The sequence below is a fragment of the Vitis vinifera genome, chromosome 11, assembly GCF_030704535.1.
Source record: "Vitis vinifera cultivar Pinot Noir 40024 chromosome 11, ASM3070453v1".
NCBI classification, from domain to species: Eukaryota; Viridiplantae; Streptophyta; class Magnoliopsida; order Vitales; family Vitaceae; genus Vitis; species Vitis vinifera.
Window position 1 is genome coordinate 1,854,300 of NC_081815.1, and position 17,427 is coordinate 1,871,726.

Here is a 17,427-nt window from a genome sequence, read left to right on the forward strand (position 1 = left end):
AAAATTTAACTTTGATAAAATAAAAGTTATAAGTTAAAAAATAATTAATTTCATGGAATTTTAATTCGAGAATAATTAATCAAATTTAATATTATTTTTAAAATACTAGTTATATTATTATTATTTTTTATAATTAAGAAATTTTCATGACAGAATTCAAACTCAAGACCTAGATCATATGTTATTTATTAAGATCATATTTTCATTATAAAATATCACCTCTGGAATCTATTTAAATATATTTTTTGTTTTTATTTTTATTAAACTTTTTTACAGAACATTTCTTTATGTAATTATTTTTATTTTATAAATCTTTAAATAAAATAAAATTAAAAAAAGAAAAAGAAAAAAGAAAGAAGAAGAAGAAAGAGGTAAGAAAGAAAGAAGTGAAGATATATTCCTAAACATGTTCTAATAATAGAAAGGGTTAAATGTGTGTCGTAGGCATACGACAATTCTGGTACAACCTACCTTGAAAGCATCAAATGTCTGTGCATCCATAAATCGTCTTATCACATTCCTTTTTTTAAAAGAAAATTCTGAGAATTTACGGAAAAATTCTGAGTAACTATGTAAAGCGATGTTACTTTAAACGTACACGTGGCGCATTATGATTGGTTTTTCTCTTAGTATACCTACCACTACGTTCTACTAAATGGGACACGTCAGAGAAAACGGAGAATCTTTGTATACAGAGAACGGAGAATCTTGGTAGTCCATTCGAAAATTTCTCTCCTTGCCCAGAAAATCATTTCACCAACCCCATTTTCCATGCAATAAAAAGGGCGAAATCTTCATCTTTCTCTTATTTCTTTTGATTCATCGCATTCCTCTGCTTTTCTGGATATGGAACGAGCTCGGCGGCTCGCGAACAGGGCGATCCTCAGGCGGGTCGTGGCCGAGTCGAAGCGGCATCTCCACATCTCATCTTCTTCCCCTGCATTGGTAGACTCTTCTTCGAGTTTCAGGTCTGTCTCTTCTATGTCTCTGTTGAGATCCCATTTGATATTGGGATCGAATGTGAGAAATGCAACTGGGTCTGGTGTCGGGTCGCAGCTCAGATCGATATCGGTTGAGTCGCTGAGGCCCAGTGACACCTTCCCTCGTCGTCATAACTCTGCAACCCCACAGGAAGAATCCAGTATGGCTGAAACTTGTGGGTTTTCGAGTCTTGATGCTCTTATTGATGCCACTGTCCCCAAATCGATCCGGATTGGGTCAATGAAATTTTCGAAGTTGGATGAGGGGCTCACGGAGAGCCAGATGATTGAGCACATGAACCAATTGGCAGCAAAGAATAAGGTCTACAAGTCTTTTATAGGGATGGGTTATTATGGAACTCTTGTGCCTCATGTGATCTTGAGGAACATTATGGAAAACCCGGGTTGGTATACTCAGTACACGCCTTATCAAGCTGAGATATCGCAAGGGAGGCTTGAGTCTTTGCTCAATTATCAGACCATGGTTTCAGATCTTACTGGGTTACCCATGTCTAATGCTTCTTTACTTGATGAGGGGACAGCGGCAGCTGAGGCAATGGCCATGTGTAATAACATCCAGAAAGGGATGAAGAAGACATTTCTTATTGCCAACAACTGCCATCCTCAGACAATTGATGTTTGCAAGACTAGAGCTGATGGGTTTGGTCTTAAAGTAGTTACTTTGGATCTTAAAGATTTTGATTATAAATCTGGTGATGTTTGTGGGGTTCTGGTTCAGTATCCAGGTACTGAGGGTGAGGTTTTGGATTATGGGGAATTCATAAAGAAGGCACATGCTAATGGGGTTAAGGTTGTGATGGCATCGGATCTTTTAGCATTGACAATTTTAAAGCCTCCAGGTGAATTGGGGGCAGATATTGTTGTAGGCTCAGCTCAGAGGTTTGGTGTTCCAATGGGGTATGGGGGCCCTCATGCAGCATTCTTGGCTACTTCCCAAGAGTACAAAAGGATGATGCCAGGAAGAATTATTGGCGTCAGCGTTGATTCGAGTGGAAAGCCTGCTCTGCGAATGGCAATGCAGACAAGGGAGCAACATATCCGAAGGGACAAAGCCACCAGCAATATCTGCACTGCTCAGGTTTGTTATGTTGCTTCCTTAATTTCTTTATATCAGGTTCATAGGTCAAATTTAATTGCCTAGTTCATCCTTAATGATCTAGCTAAAGACGTTACTTCTCATCTAACAAATCTTGTGACTTATTTTCAGATTCTTTGTTTTCCTTGTAAAGAAATGGAATTTCAGAGTTAGCTTTTGTGGTATGCTTTTGTTTGAAGAACTGCCTTTTGTTGATTTGTAGGCATTGCTTGCAAACATGTCTGCTATGTATGCGGTTTATCATGGACCAGAAGGCCTTAAGACAATTGCACAAAGGGTCCATGGTCTAGCAGCAACTTTTGCTTATGGTTTGAAGAAGCTTGGCACAGTGGATCCTCAGGGAATTCCCTTCTTTGACACTGTGAAGATCAAGTGTTCTGATTCAAGGGCGATTGCTGATGCTGCTTACAAGAAGGAAATGAATTTGCGGATTTTGGACTCAAATACTGTGAGTCTGTTGTAGTGATTGATTTTGTTTGGTAAATTATTATTCTTCTATATGTCAAATATGATTCGAATTTGGACCTGTCAGATAACTGTTTCTTTTGATGAGACAACAACATTAGAGGATGTGGACAAGCTTTTCAAAGTGTTCTCTTGTGGCAAGCCAGTGAGAATCAATATCCCTCCCTTTCTGAAAATGTTTGAGATTCTTTACATTGTATGCCAGTTCAATTTTGTAACTGTTTTTATTGCCATTTTTTAGGTGACCTTCACCGCTGCATCTCTTGCACCAGAGGTTGATACCATGATCCCACCTGGGCTTGTAAGAGAAAGTTCATATTTGACTCATCCAATCTTCAACTCGTAAAGGCCCGTCCCTTTCAATTCAAAGCATTGGTGGTTTTTCACTTACTGTTACCCTGACATATTTTCTTGTATTAGGTACCACACGGAGCATGAGCTACTCAGATACATTCATAGATTGCAAGCGAAGGATCTCTCTTTATGCCACAGTATGATTCCTCTGGGATCTTGTACTATGAAATTGAATGCAACAACTGAGATGATGCCAGTGACTTGGCCTAGCTTTGCTAACATCCACCCTTTTGCTCCTATTGACCAAGCCCAGGGGTATCAGGTAACTTAAATTTCTTGAAATTCTGATTCTATATCCACATATAAGAGTAATCCAAGGTCAGACTTCACCCATTCACTCATAAATTTTCATTTTCTTAGGAGATGTTCAATGATTTGGGTGAACTATTGTGTACCATCACTGGATTCGACTCGTTCTCTCTGCAACCTAATGCTGGTGCTGCAGGGGAGTATGCTGGGCTAATGGTTATCCGTGCTTACCATCTGGTAGACTGATTCTTTTCATATTTGTAAATAATTTTATCTTCTGATATGACTACTTCCCCATTTCCCTCTCCTTACAATGCTTTCTGTTATTATTATTATTTTTTGTCATAATTTTTATTCTCAACCTGATGGCATCGGTCTACCTTTTTGAACAAAAAACTGCAGGCTAGAGGAGATCATCACCGCAACGTGTGCATTATACCTGTCTCTGCACACGGGACCAACCCTGCCAGTGCAGCAATGTGTGGAATGAAAATTGTTGCTGTTGGAACTGATGCCAAAGGCAACATCAACATCAAGGAGTTAAGAAAGGCAGCTGAAGCAAATAGGGACAATCTATCTGCTCTTATGGTATGGATATCTTGAATGCTTAATTGCTAGTGGTGATTTCATTTGATTAGAAAAGGGAGAAATAACAAGAAACTCACTATGGCAGATCAGTTAAATGTATAATTATTGAAAAATTCTGACTCCATGGCCAGGTCACTTATCCTTCGACCCACGGTGTCTACGAGGAAGGTATTGATGAGATATGCAAGATAATTCATGAGAATGGGGGTCAAGTTTACATGGATGGAGCTAACATGAATGCACAGGTTTATTTTTCCTCCTCAGAGTTATTTCATGTTATATGCTGCAATTAACAATGAAGTCTAATGGGTGGGGCTAATAGGTCAACATAGATTACTTCTAATATATCTTTGTGCTTTTACCTATCAAAAAAAAAAAATAGGTCAACATAGATTACTTCTGCTTTCAGTTATTGTTTTTCTATTGTCACAAAGTTCCACGTTCTTATCAGTAAATCTTCTCTAAAAATAGATTTTAAATTCTGTTCCTTGCTTCACTGAAATTTAAGCATTATACAGAGTATCAATTTCTGCTGTGTATCACCATATTTTTGCTCATTTTTCCTGTAACTTTATTTTTAACACTGACATTATTTGTTGTCATTACAGGTTGGTTTGACAAGCCCAGGTTGGATTGGAGCAGATGTCTGCCATCTTAATCTTCATAAGACATTTTGCATTCCCCATGGTGGAGGTGGTCCAGGCATGGGTCCCATTGGTGTGAAGAAACACTTGGCACCATTTCTACCAGCACATCCTGTGGTAATACAAACTTTTCATATAAACCAAACTCTGCTCATTTGGGATGAATTTGTATCAAATGCTTCTCCCACATATGCACTAAACTCACCTTCAGAGAAATGGACTCTAAATTGATTTTGATGGTTTAAACTTCAAACTTGAAATTTTTAATGATGATTCTATCTCCTCTTTATCTGATATTGCATGCATCCCTTGCATATATAAGCATCTGGATACTGCTTATTTTGTTTTGGTAAAGTTGCTGCCTCCATGGTTTCATCAGATGTTCACTCTGCATTTGATTGTAAACTGTATATATGGCATTCTATTCCAAACACCAGAGGTAAATATTCCAATCCCATTCTTCTACAAAGTCCGGGTTTAGATGGATGGGTGGGAATTACCACTAGGACATTCTTTTCTTCTTGAGTATCATTTGATGCCCTGGGCTATAATTGCATTGGATTGTTGGCTATGTGCCTTAAATCACCTGTCATAGACCTGTTACTTGCTAATTGTTTTTCCTCTTCCTCTTTTTGTTCTTGATGAAGTGCAGGTCAGTATTTTTTTTTTTTTTTGTTGTTGGATTTGTCATTTTCAACCTATTAAACAGGGAAAAGACAAATATTTTTGGGATATTAGGAATAATCTCACTGCAAAAATGTAATTGCTTCTTCGTTTGTCACTCCTTAATGCAGGCAAACATGATAGATAAATTTTTCTTTTGTACATTAGTAAATTCTCTCAGCAACCTTTCAAGATTGTATCTGTCAAGGAGCTAGTATATCTGATCCTTTTGTTGAATATGTGCTTAGCCCACAGACTAAATTATTCTAATTTCTCTACTTCTTAAAGGTTCCCACAGGGGGCATACCATCATCAGAAAATGCTCAGCCACTGGGTACTATCTCTGCTGCACCTTGGGGCTCTGCACTTATTTTGCCGATTTCATACACCTACATTGCCATGATGGGGTCTAAGGGACTCACTGAAGCCTCAAAGATTGCGATCCTGAAAGCAAACTACATGGCCAAACGCTTGGAGGTCCACAAATCATTCTTGATCATCCTTTTGCTAATTATTTGGACCGCACGTTCAAATTTTGAACAGGGATTTGTTCAAGATCTAGGATCACCTTCTAAAATTTTCATTTTCAAAAATATAGCATTTATGGAAAATTATACATACTGGACAGTTTTTATGGACAGACTATTTACTAGGCGACAAAAATTCCCACATGAAAATAAGTTTGCAAGGATTTTCTTCTTCACGGAGTGGGAGAATAAGATTGCTTTTGTCTGACTATATATACTGTGGGTGTTACAGGACCATTACCCAATCCTTTTCCGTGGCATCAATGGCACGGTTGCCCATGAATTCATAATTGATTTAAGGGGCTTCAAGGTACTTCATGCCACACTTTTCTTATATTGCTTGCTGTAGGCAAAAAATCAGGCTAACGGAGGATGATTACTATTGCAGAATACTGCTGGAATAGAGCCTGAAGATGTTGCTAAACGTCTCATGGATTATGGGTTCCATGGGCCAACAATGTCCTGGCCAGTACCAGGAACACTCATGATTGAACCCACTGAAAGTGAAAGCAAGGTTTAAATAATAACCTTCTCTTTATTTCTCGTTCTTTTTGTCAGTTTAAAGTAAATGGATTGTTTGAACTTCTTTTTGCAGGCAGAGTTAGACAGATTTTGTGATGCCCTGATATCCATCAGAGAGGAAATTGCTCAGATTGAGAAAGGGAAAGCTGATCCTAACAACAATGTTCTCAAGGTAAAAGAGATGAAATTGTTTGTTAACCGCTTCACAGGTTCCACAACGTCTTCAATTCTCGGACGGCTTCCAGATATCTAACTGAGAATTGTGTGTGCAGGGTGCTCCACATCCACAATCACTCCTGATGCAGGATGCATGGACAAAACCATATTCACGGGAATATGCAGCCTTTCCAGCTTCCTGGCTCCGAGCAGCCAAGTTCTGGCCTTCAACTGGTATGCACACTTCTGCAAATGGTTCCAGTTCTAATATGCTAATTCCCCACAGCTTGTCCATATCTCTGAAATGAGTGCTGGTATATGTTGATGATAGTGACTTTACTTTTAAATTTTGTTTTATCAACCAGGACGTGTGGACAATGTGTATGGTGACCGCAACCTCACTTGTACCCTTCTTTCACCATCCCAGGCAGCGGAAGAACAGAAGGCGGCAGCTACAGCATAGGCCTTTGACTTTCCCCATTTATATGGCATTTTTCTCATAAACAGGGAGTGATCTCCTATCAAATTGTACATGTAACATTCCAGAGGGGCTGCTTCAGTAACACATCTTTTACTGATGGCAGCTCCATCATCATCGTTCAGCTTTCATTTTTCTCCTCACTGCTTATCCATTGAAACTGTGTCATCACAAAGTTATGAACAGGGAAAAAAAAAAAAAAAAGGGGAAAAAAAAGAAAAAAGAAAAAAAAAAGAACATAGATTTTATTTTTGATCTTGAAAGGCTTATTGCATAAGGTGAAATTGAGATGGAGCAAAATTAACTGGTTATACTCATTGCAGCGTACAACTGTAAGGGTTCTGAATGATAATATAGCAGTTAAAGAAGATTACATAAAACTCTCTTTAGTGTTCTGATGATTAAGCTAGTGCAAGGATAGCAGCATTTTGGCCATTTTTTTCCTTGTCTGCTAAGAAATTGGGCATTTTGTTTTTGGCCTGCTCCTTCTCTGTTTTTTTTTTCCTAAGGATTTGTCAACTAACTTTGCTGATTGCAGTTACACTCACACATCGTCAATCATAAAAACATCTTCTCTCCAGCTCTAGGAATTGACTGGCTTCCCATTTAATTTGGGGAAGGGATCTTGCTTGCTTAGAACAACTACTTTACTTTTGTGAGCGAAGTACCCTTTCATAAGGTTCTTATATATTAGAATGGACATTATGCACTCCACCTGCAGAAGGAAACAAAAATAGGATAAAATAGACAGGCAGGTGAAGCAGCCGACTGGAAGGAGAGAGGAGTGAGAGTGGGCTTGAATCTACTAGCCTTGCCTAAATAAAAATAAAAGAGAAAGAAATAGGCAAAGCGCATATACCTCATCCACATCCATGTCCATCTCAAGCCATTTCAATGCCTTAACAATTACTTCCAGCTTTAACTGATGTGCTTTGCTTGGGTCCTTCTGCTTTTGGATGAAGTAGCTGCATGCCCGTCACCATGATACAAAGGTAAATATTTTATGCAAACTCTCATTTGGATATATGATATAGTCATTTCATATTGGAAGATTTGGAACTTACATTTTCTTTACCAATCTCTGGTAAACTTGGAGCTCTAGCTTCTCGAGGACAAGATAAACACCAGACCTTAAGAACCTGAAAATACAAGAAGCCCAATTTTCAGAATAACTTTTTGAATGCTAAATGGTTCTGATATACAGAAGTGAGAAGTAAATATACCTGTCCTCATGCTCTTGGAGAGCATGTCGAAGAAGTCGCAGATCACCCCTTTTTAGAGCTTGTACAATGTTACTGTACTGCAAAACCAAAGCCAAAATTTAAGAATGCACCAAGATATTCAAAAATTGTCAGCAAGACCCAACTACCATATGCAAGCATATACAAAGTTCGAGAATCTCTCTGTCTCTCTTCCCACATTTTTTGGTAATGCCTTTTTACCTTCCTACAACTAGAATGGCACTAAAATGCAACAATAGTAGATAAAATAGATATTACAATAAAACTGATGACTTATGCAGGAACATTACAGCCAAGTAGCTCAATATTAGGATATAGAATCTGCTGATAATGCCCAATTCTACTGATCAATTCACCAAGAAGGAAAAAGATGTCTTCTGAAGAAGGCATACATACAGGTTATCCATGAATTATGCCAAGGATGTTATTTATGCTTACACAGTATTAGGAGCTACAATTACGTTAGAAGCATTTAAACTCCCACCAAACAGGGGAAACAGGCCTTGACAGAGAGGAACAACAAAAGGAACTAGCATAGGCAGCCCAAATGTGATGATTCAAAACCTTGTTGAGTTACGATTGAACTAACATTCCTGTATCCAAACTACTTGGGACGCAACATACACTCAGAAGTATATTTGTATCCATCTTTGGTTCAATATTATCATGATTCCAAGCAATCTAATAAATAATCTGGGGAAATTTTGAATTTCTGAGATCAAAGCCATGGAAAAGCAATTAATCATCCTAAAGCATATGTGAAACTGAGGGTAACCATACCTCAATCAGGTTATACTTCTCCAGGAGCCAATTTTTAGGCAAGATGCCTATTGAAAGCTTCACAGGAATCAGATATTTCAGGATCATCCTATTCCCAAAAACAAGGGGAGAAAAAAAACAAAACAAAGAATTGCAAATTACACAATGCTCAATAACGAAAATAATCACAATAAATACTCACTGAATGCAGATGCATAATCTAGCAGTACAATGAGAAAAAATTTAATCAAAAGAAGTAAAAATTTGAAAAGCTTTTTTTTTAGATAAGAAAGAAGTTAAAACATAATTTCCGGGGGGGGGGGGGGGGGGGGGAGGGGGGGGAGGAGGGAGGGGGTGGGGTTGGGCGCGGTGGCATTGAAACCTAATTTTTTAAACAAAACAGCAAAAACTATCCATACACACGGCTAAGGTTGGCAACTAACTAATTAGTATTCACAAAAGTTTAGCTAATCAAACATGAATAATGCTGCTATATATCACTAGAATAATATCCCCCAGTCATTGTCAGCCTACCTACATTTCTCGCAACAGAGCAAACCAAACCTCCTCCACCCCACCCCCACCCTAAATTGCCATTTTCAGTAGGATGTAGATGCAAAATATATGCAGCAAGCATAACTGAAACAAACCTTATATTAGCTTCACGATGCGGATTGCAATGCATTAAGGCATAAGATAACTTCTGATCAGCCTGCAAAGATAAAAAATAGATACCTAAATAATAGACTGAAAAAAGGAAACTCAAGTTCTACTCTAAAGTTTTATTCCAGAGTTTTTAGAGGCATTAAAAAATCTGGGATTCAGGTGAATTCAATATGATGCATCCAATGATATCATATAACACCAAGTTAATTGTTGTGCCCAATTTCATGATGGTTTCTACTGAGGACATAAAAAAATTATTGGGAAGCTAGAGTGCAGAGTCTGTATTGGGGTTTTTTTTTAGGGGGTCCTGCCCACTCCAAGCTTAACCTCAAGTAAAAAATTGTAAATTGTAATCTGATTTGAAGAATTTTTATTTTTAATCAGAAGTAAACATTTTATTACCATGAAATAGGTAAATTGTATTCCGATTTGAAGTTGTGCACACAAAACAACAAAATAAATTGATAAATAGGAATACAATTCCCTATATTTCTGGAAATTAGAGAAGGAATTGCTAATGCGTTTAAAGAACTACTTTCAGAAGATACGGGGTGGAAGGCGGATATTGGGAGTCTTCAACTTGATCAGATCAGTCAAGAAGAGGCTGAGATATTGGAGAGGCCCTTTACAGAGGATGAAATTCGTGGGGCTCTGATGGAGATGAATGGGGATAAAGCCCCTAGTCCGGATGGTTTTACTTTGGCTTTTTGGCAAAGCTGTTGGGAGTTTATTAAAGAGGAGATTATAGAAATGTTCAAGGAATTCTATGATCATAGCTCTTTCCTCAAAAGCCTTAACAATACTTTTTTGGTTTTGATCCCCAAGAAATGTGGTGCTGAGGACCTTGGAGACTTTAGACCTATTAGCCTCTTAGGGGGTCTTTACAAGTTACTGGCTAAAGTGTTGGCTAACAGATTGAAGATAGTGGTTGGTAAGGTGGTCTCTAATTCTCAGAATGCCTTTGTGAGGGGAAGACAAATTCTTGACGCTTCATTAATTGCAAATGAAGTGATAGACTCATGGCAAAAAGGAAAAGAAAAGGGTCTTATATGCAAACTAGATATAGAAAAAGCTTATGACAATATCAATTGGAAGTTTCTATTGAAGGTGATGCAGAAAATGGGCTTTGGGTCTAAGTGGGTGGGGTGGATGTGGAGTTGCCTATCTTCAGCTAAATTTTTAGTGATGGTTAATGGAGTGCCTGCAGGTTTCTTTCCTAGCTCCAAAGGTCTTAGACAAGGAGATCCCCTGTCTCCTTATCTCTTTGTTATGGGAATGGAAGTGCTAGATGTTCTTATTAGGAGAGCTGTGGAGGGGGGCTTCTTATCAGGGTGTAACATAAGGGGCGGTAGTGAACCTCCTTTGAATATCTCTCACTTGTTCTTTGCTGACGACACCATTATTTTCTGTGAGGCCAGAAAGGACCATTTAACTCATTTAAGTTGGATTTTATTCTGGTTTGAAGCGGCATCAGGCCTAAGGATTAATCTAGCCAAGAGTGAAATCATTGCAGTGGGAGAGGTGGTGGAGATGGAGGAGTTGGCTGTTGAGCTAGGTTGCAAGGTGGGGTCTTTACCTTCTCAGTACTTGGGTCTACCCTTAGGGGTTCTCAATAGAGCGCCTTATATGTGGGATGGGGTGGAAGAGAGAGTCAGGAGGAGGCTAGCTCTTTGGAAAAGGCAATATATATCTAAAGGGGGAAGAGTCACTTTAATAAAAAGTACTTTGGCTAGCATGCCAATCTACCAAATGTCTATCTTCAGGATGCCCAAGATGGTTGCTAGAAGACTTGAGAAAGTGCAAAGGGACTTTTTGTGGGGAGGAGGAAATATGGAGGGGAAAGCTCACTTGGTAAATTGGGAGGTGGTATGTACAGATAAGGCTAAAGGTGGGCTAGGCATTAGGAAGCTAGCCTTGTTGAACAAAGCATTACTTGGCAAGTGGATATGGAGGTATGCTTGTGACAAAGATAATCTTTGGAAACAAGTGATCAAGGTGAAGTATGGGCAGGAGGATTTTGGGTGGAGGCCAAAGAAGGCTATGGGGGCGGTGGGAGTAGGGGTTTGGAAGGAGATTTGGAAAAAATCAGAATGGTGCTAGAATAACATGATCTTCAAAGTAGGGAAGGGCAACACGATCAGATTTTGGACAGATGTGTGGTGTTCAGAGACAGCGTTGTCCCATTGTTTTCCTCACCTCTTTGGTATGGCGGTTCAAAGGAACACAACGGTTGAGGAAATGTGGGATCAAAATTCGGGTCAAGGAAATTGGAATCTAAATTTTTTGAGGGATTTCAATGATTGGGAATTGGGGTTGGTTGGGGATTTTCTTCAGATTTTGAGGGGTCACAAATCCTCTTGGGAAGAATATTCAATCCTGTGGAGAAAAGGAAGAAGTGGGTAATTCAGGGTCAAGGAAGCGTATCACTTGCTGGCGAGATCTGATGATACAGGCTTTCCTTCAAGAAGCATCTGGGTGACAAGGGTGCCAACTAAAGTTTGTTTTTTTGCATGGGAGGCGACGTGGGGGAGGGTGTTGACTTTGGATAGACTTCAAAGAAGAGGATTACAACTTCCAAATCGCTGCTTCCTGTGTGGTTGTGAGGAAGAAAGTGTAAATCATATATTCATACATTGTACAGTGGTTAGAGTTCTATGGGATATAGTGTTTGGTTTAGTTGACGTGAAATGGGTTTTCCCAGAAACTGTAAAGGAAGTCTTAGTTAGTTGGAGGGGTTCGTTTGTGGGAAAGAAAAGGAAAAAGATTTGGGATGCCATTCTGTTGTGTATTTTTTGGACGGTGTGGAAGGAAAGGAATAGATTAGCCTTTAGGGGGGGGGGGGTGTTGAACGTTCAGAAGTTAAAGAATTTTTTTGTTTGTAATTTGTGGAGTTGGACCAATTTGTATGTAGGTGAGGAGGCGTTCTCCCTTATAGGATTCCTAGAGTGGATGGCTTCCACTTAAAGGGAGGTGATTCTGTTTTTGTTGTTTTTTGAGGCTTAGCTGCCTTGTATACCCTTGTATACTTTGTGGCGTTTTGCCTTTTGAATGAATATACTTTACTTATCAAAAAAAAAAAAATATTTCTTATGCAACAAAATAGTAAGTTGGTCAAATTAGGTTATATATCAACGTCTAGAAAAGCAACAAATACACCATTAAGATGTTGAATTACTTACAGCAGGAAAGTTTTCATTAAAAACTTCCAAGCGACCAGTATAATACATGTATGTGACCTGTGATAAAACATTGGAGAGTAAATTCCTATACGGGAAAAAGTGCATCAGTCTAAATCTTAGTCCATTGGAAGAAAGAAAACATTGTATCTTTTTAGTAATCAAAATCAATTTTTACCTTATCTCTGATTGGAAACTCCTCAAAATCAAATATTCGAGCAGTTTCAATGCTTCTTATCACACTTCGGCAAAGATGAACAGTACCAAGCTGCAAAATTACCATGCTGCTTAGAGTGCTTGCAATTCATCGATTTCAGGGAAAGTCTGTCTATCATTTGCATCTCTAGATTTTTGCTATGATACATTGGCCATAAGAATATAAGGTGCCTTATATATTTGTATACACATTTAAATATGAGCAAAGTGGAAATTATTATTAATTAGAAAAAGAATGGAAACTATTACCTTGAAGTAAATTTTGAATAATTGGCAAGTCACATACAATGCTCCAACACGTTTTGGGCCCTTCCCCTACAAAGCTTACCACCAAAAGCAGTTAGCAAGAAACTTGCATTTACACAGACAACCCATTAGTCTATCAGAGTCTAGCAAACAAAAGACTATCAAGGGTGGCAATATCAGGAAGAAATTCAATTGAAGAGAGGAATGGGAATAGAAGCATACAGCAAGCACTCCAAAAACTTTCATCAGGAATGAACCAGCTCCCTTCAATTTCTCTGGTGTCTTCCCAACTGAAGCCAACTCTCTATCAGCCTACAATTACATGACACAATTCTCCTCAATTTACAATATTTCAAACAACAATTGAAATCTAATTCTATATACATCAATTATTGGAGTATGGATCTTACTCTCTCGGCAAGAACCCTAATTTCGTAAGCAATGACATACAAAGCCTCCAACGCCCACGCCGACTCCCAATTCCGAAACTCCTGAATGAAAGCACTGCAATTCCACCGTCAACATCCATAATAAATCACCGCTGAAGTTTAAAAAGATAAATAAATAAATAAATTAGGGTTTTGAAGAAAGATAAGTACTTGGCGGCTTTTTCGAACGCGTTGTAGGAATCGAGCAAGTTGCCGAGTCTGAAATTCTGGATAGAGCGAAAGAGGGGGGAGACAATCTCGGAAATCTGAGAGAAGCGATCGGATTGCTTAAGCAGCCGATTGGAGTCGTGGAAGAGGTTGAGAGCGTCGGCGAGGGAGAGGAGAAGAGGAGAGTTGGAGGAGATGGAGAGGAGTTGCTTTAGAGAAGATCCGTCCTGGGTCAAAACGGCGTCGGAGAAGCGATTTAGATACTCCGTGATTCTCCTGTGCGCTTCTCCCATGCTCAGATACGCCATTGTGCTTCGCAGCTTCTACTTCTGCTTCTGCCTTCTTCCCAACACAGCACACGCCCTCTGAGTATCTCAACGACGCCGTTTTGGCCGTCTAACCCAAATCAAAAATAAAATTGGGATGTTTTTAATTATTAGTTTTAAGTATTTTAAGGATAAATTGAAGGAAGAAATATTTTTTACATTTAAGTTTTTAAACAAAATTTTATTATTAAAAATAATATAAAACACTGTACTAAATTTATTTTAGACGTTGCAAAATTATGAATTTGTCGAATGAAATATTTTCATTTGTTAAGGATTTTTTATTTTTATTTTTACATTTTTTGAAGTTTAAATTTAAAGTTGTACAAAATATTTATTATTATAGAGAAAAAAAAATGAATTGATTTATGTTATATTAATTATTAAAAAAGGGTAAAAGAAATTAAAAATTAGGAAAATCCGTGCAGTTATTCGTATGCGCGCCTGGTTCGAAGGCCACCAGAACAAACCGAGAACAAGTGGACAACCAATTGGGTGGTTCATTCCTCTACAATACACATATGCAGCAATATTTACAACCGGACAAAATGAGCACGTGTCACCATCACAGAACATCTCTTTAAATTATACGGTGATGGCTGGCTAACTCAAGAAGGATTGCAGGGGAGCCAAACCCCAGCCAGTAATTATTTACACCCTTGATCTGACCATTTTTGCAATCACCACTGTCGGATGCAATCGAAGATCTGGTAGATAAATGAGACGTGGGGCGGAATGATACCCACAGCAGCCTATCTTGGACTCTCTTGTTTCAGCTGCTTCCAAGTCTTCCATCGACAGCAATGTCTCAACCATAGCTGCAACCTCAACCCTAAACCCTTGAATTCCACTCAATCCTCTCCTCATCTTCGAAAACGAAAGACGACCCAGATCGCATATTATTGAAATCTGGGAATCCTTTTGGGGTGAAGGAGAATTTCTCTCTGCAAACCACATGGGTTCGGATTCACTGTCCATCTTGAACGCGACGAAGGCGACGCCAATTCCAGTCCAAGAAGAAGACCCACCGAACCAATCCACTGCTCTGCTCTCCTTCAACACTGATTCTTCCTCTGGGCCTCCCCAGAAACCCACCACCACCATCGTCTTCATCTCCCTTCTCCTCATCACCTGCATTGCTCTAGCCGCCGCCGGCGCCTTCGCCTTTCTATTCTTCTCCTCCCCCAGTTCCCAGACCCCCTCCACCGCCCACATCGAGTCCACGGCACGGCCGTTATCCAAGCTCCGTCATCCGGTGGTTATTCTGATTTCGTCTGATGGGTTTCGATTCGGGTACCAGTTCAAGACCGCTACGCCCAACATCGGCCGTTTGATTGCGAACGGGACTGAGGCCGAGCACGGTCTGATTCCGGTGTTCCCGACTTTAACTTTCCCGAATCATTACTCGATTGTTACTGGTTTGTACCCGGCTTATCATGGAATAATCAACAATAGGTTTGCGGATCCGCACACTGGAGAGATCTTCACTATGGCGAGTCATGAGCCCAAGTGGTGGTTGGGTGAACCATTGTGGGAAACCGTGGTTAATCATGGGCTCAAGGCTGCTACCTATTTCTGGCCTGGTTCTGAGGTAAAGAAGGGTTCCTGGAATTGTCCTTTGAAATTCTGTAGGAATTATAATGGTTCAGTTCCATTTGAGGAACGGGTTGATACTGTTTTGGGGTATTTTGATCTTCCAAGTAGTGAAATTCCTGTTTTTATGACACTGTATTTTGAGGACCCGGATCATCAAGGTCACCAGGTTGGACCTGATGATCCTGAAATCACTGATGCGGTTGCTAGAATTGATAGGATGATTGGACGGTTGATTCAAGGTCTAGAAAAGAGAGGGGTGTTTGATGATGTTACTATAATTATGGTGGGTGACCATGGGATGGTTGGTACTTGTGATAAAAAGCTGATCTTTCTCGACGATTTGGCACCTTGGATCGAAATTCCAGGGGATTGGGTTCAGTCGCATACCCCTTTGCTTGCAATCCGCCCACCCCCTGGGGTCTCTCCATCAGATGTTGTTGCGAAGATGAATGAAGGATTGAAATCAGGAAAAGTAGACAATGGGAAGAATTTGAGGGTGTTTCTTAAGGAGGAGCTGCCTAGTCGGCTCCATTATGTGGCAAGTGATCGAATTCCTCCAATAATTGGATTGGTTGAAGAGGGGTTCAAGGTGGAGCAGAAGAGATCGAAGAGGCAAGAATGTGGAGGAGCACATGGATATGACAATGCATTTTTCTCAATGAGGACCATCTTCATTGGCCATGGTCCAGAGTTCGCCAGGGGGCAGAAAATCCCTTCTTTTGAGAATGTGCAGATATATAACTTGGTTACTTCAATTCTCAAAATACAGGGAGCTCCCAATAATGGGACACAATCCTTTCCACAGTCTATTCTTTTGTCTAGTCCCTAAATTCCAACTTCCAGGCATTTCCTGAGTGGTGCCAGCTGCTTGAGTATGAACATGATGAATCTATTGCAAAGCCATATGCAGTCTACTCAATTATTTGTTTTCCATTTAGTTGTGGAGACGACAAGACTTCGCATAAAGGTAGCAGTGTTAGTTGTCTCACAAATGCCATGAAATCAATTATTGATCGTCCATAGTTATACTAATAATGGTATCCCCTGTTTACCTGGGTCCAGCTTTTCATTTATCATGATCTCGCATGTAAGAATAGATCCCAACCCAGGATCAGAATTGTGACTATGTAAAATGTTATCATGCTTTTCCTGACACAGAGACTGCATGTGCGGTTAGATATTTGAAGTATGGATTATCTCATTTTGGTGTTCTTTTCTTTTGGGGTTTTAAATGCATATGACTGACTCCAGTGCTAGATTAAACATGTGGTCGGAGATGTGATTGTAATATATGATCAGATTGCTCTTTTGTTTCATCTGTCATTTTTTAAGTTCGTGTTCTTATCGCTAATATTTGGTACCAGGGAAGACAAGGGGTAGGTCTAAAGGTTGGATTAAGAAATTTGAAGTGGGAGAATGCTTGTCCAAACTGCAGGGATGGGAATATGGGATTTCATGATTCTTATTCTACCTGACTGGAACTTCTATTTTCAATCTTTGAATATGTTGCATCCACTCCCATACCGCCTTTCTATGGCAATAATCTTTGCCTAGTGAGGATTTCCCATGCCACTCTTTTGAAAGATGTTCAGGGAGGTTATAGCAACATTGATATAGTAGGAAGAAATCTGTCTCTTTCAGATCCAGTATTGATGAAGGGACAGAAAATTTTGATCTCATCCATGAGTTTTTGCCATCCTTCCTTGCCTATGGCACAGGTGGAGATTTCTGAAATTCTCAAAATTAGGATTTGCATCTTCCATGGAAGGAGAGTTGCCTGCTTCAAATTGTGTTGGGAGCTTCATTTTCTAAGGAGGGATTTTGTTCTGCCTATGAAGTCATACATAGTTTTGTCCTATCAT

At 39.4% G+C, this 17,427-nt stretch overlaps 3 protein-coding genes across 3 annotated transcripts; 2 read left to right on the plus strand and 1 right to left on the minus strand.

Moving 5' to 3' along the window:
- The first annotated feature begins 554 nt into the window (after positions 1-554).
- Positions 555-6,886, plus strand: LOC100266280 (glycine dehydrogenase (decarboxylating), mitochondrial). Its single transcript, XM_002282235.4, has 15 exons — positions 555-2,079; positions 2,300-2,545; positions 2,630-2,707; positions 2,804-2,904; positions 2,983-3,178; positions 3,277-3,402; positions 3,568-3,753; positions 3,885-3,998; positions 4,362-4,514; positions 5,349-5,537; positions 5,820-5,897; positions 5,976-6,101; positions 6,183-6,281; positions 6,382-6,499; positions 6,631-6,886. Exons 1-15 carry the CDS (start codon positions 847-849, stop codon positions 6,726-6,728), a joined length of 3,141 nt encoding a protein of 1,046 aa, XP_002282271.1. The 5' UTR covers positions 555-846; the 3' UTR covers positions 6,729-6,886.
- Positions 6,887-7,033: 147 nt separating this feature from the next.
- LOC100261071 (PCI domain-containing protein-like) lies at positions 7,034-14,063 on the minus strand. Its single transcript, XM_002282266.5, has 12 exons — positions 13,647-14,063; positions 13,458-13,551; positions 13,270-13,359; positions 13,051-13,116; positions 12,764-12,853; positions 12,589-12,645; positions 9,394-9,455; positions 8,765-8,852; positions 7,967-8,043; positions 7,808-7,882; positions 7,603-7,708; positions 7,034-7,458 (listed from the first exon to the last, which is right to left on the minus strand). Exons 1-12 carry the CDS (start codon positions 13,949-13,951, stop codon positions 7,327-7,329), a joined length of 1,242 nt encoding a protein of 413 aa, XP_002282302.1. The 5' UTR covers positions 13,952-14,063; the 3' UTR covers positions 7,034-7,326.
- A 521-nt stretch (positions 14,064-14,584) lies between these two features.
- LOC100255983 (uncharacterized) lies at positions 14,585-16,766 on the plus strand. Its single transcript, XM_002282272.5, has one exon. It carries the CDS (start codon positions 14,925-14,927, stop codon positions 16,392-16,394), a length of 1,470 nt encoding a protein of 489 aa, XP_002282308.1. The 5' UTR covers positions 14,585-14,924; the 3' UTR covers positions 16,395-16,766.
- Positions 16,767-17,427: the final 661 nt, after the last annotated feature.

Coding starts and splice junctions, on each gene's coding strand:
- LOC100261071 (XM_002282266.5), bottom strand. CDS start 13,951: ATGGCGTATCTGAGCATGGGAGAAGCGCACAGGAGAATCACGGAGTAT. Junction 9,456..12,588: donor TTAATGAAAACTTTCCTGCT/GTAAGTAATTCA, acceptor TTATCTTTGCAG/GCTGATCAGAAGTTATCTTA. Junction 8,044..8,764: donor AGAAGTATAACCTGATTGAG/GTATGGTTACCC, acceptor TTGGTTTTGCAG/TACAGTAACATTGTACAAGC.
- LOC100266280 (XM_002282235.4), top strand. CDS start 847: ATGGAACGAGCTCGGCGGCTCGCGAACAGGGCGATCCTCAGGCGGGTC. Junction 2,905..2,982: donor ACTCATCCAATCTTCAACTC/GTAAAGGCCCGT, acceptor TTCTTGTATTAG/GTACCACACGGAGCATGAGC. Junction 3,754..3,884: donor ACAATCTATCTGCTCTTATG/GTATGGATATCT, acceptor CTCCATGGCCAG/GTCACTTATCCTTCGACCCA.
- LOC100255983 (XM_002282272.5), top strand. CDS start 14,925: ATGGGTTCGGATTCACTGTCCATCTTGAACGCGACGAAGGCGACGCCA.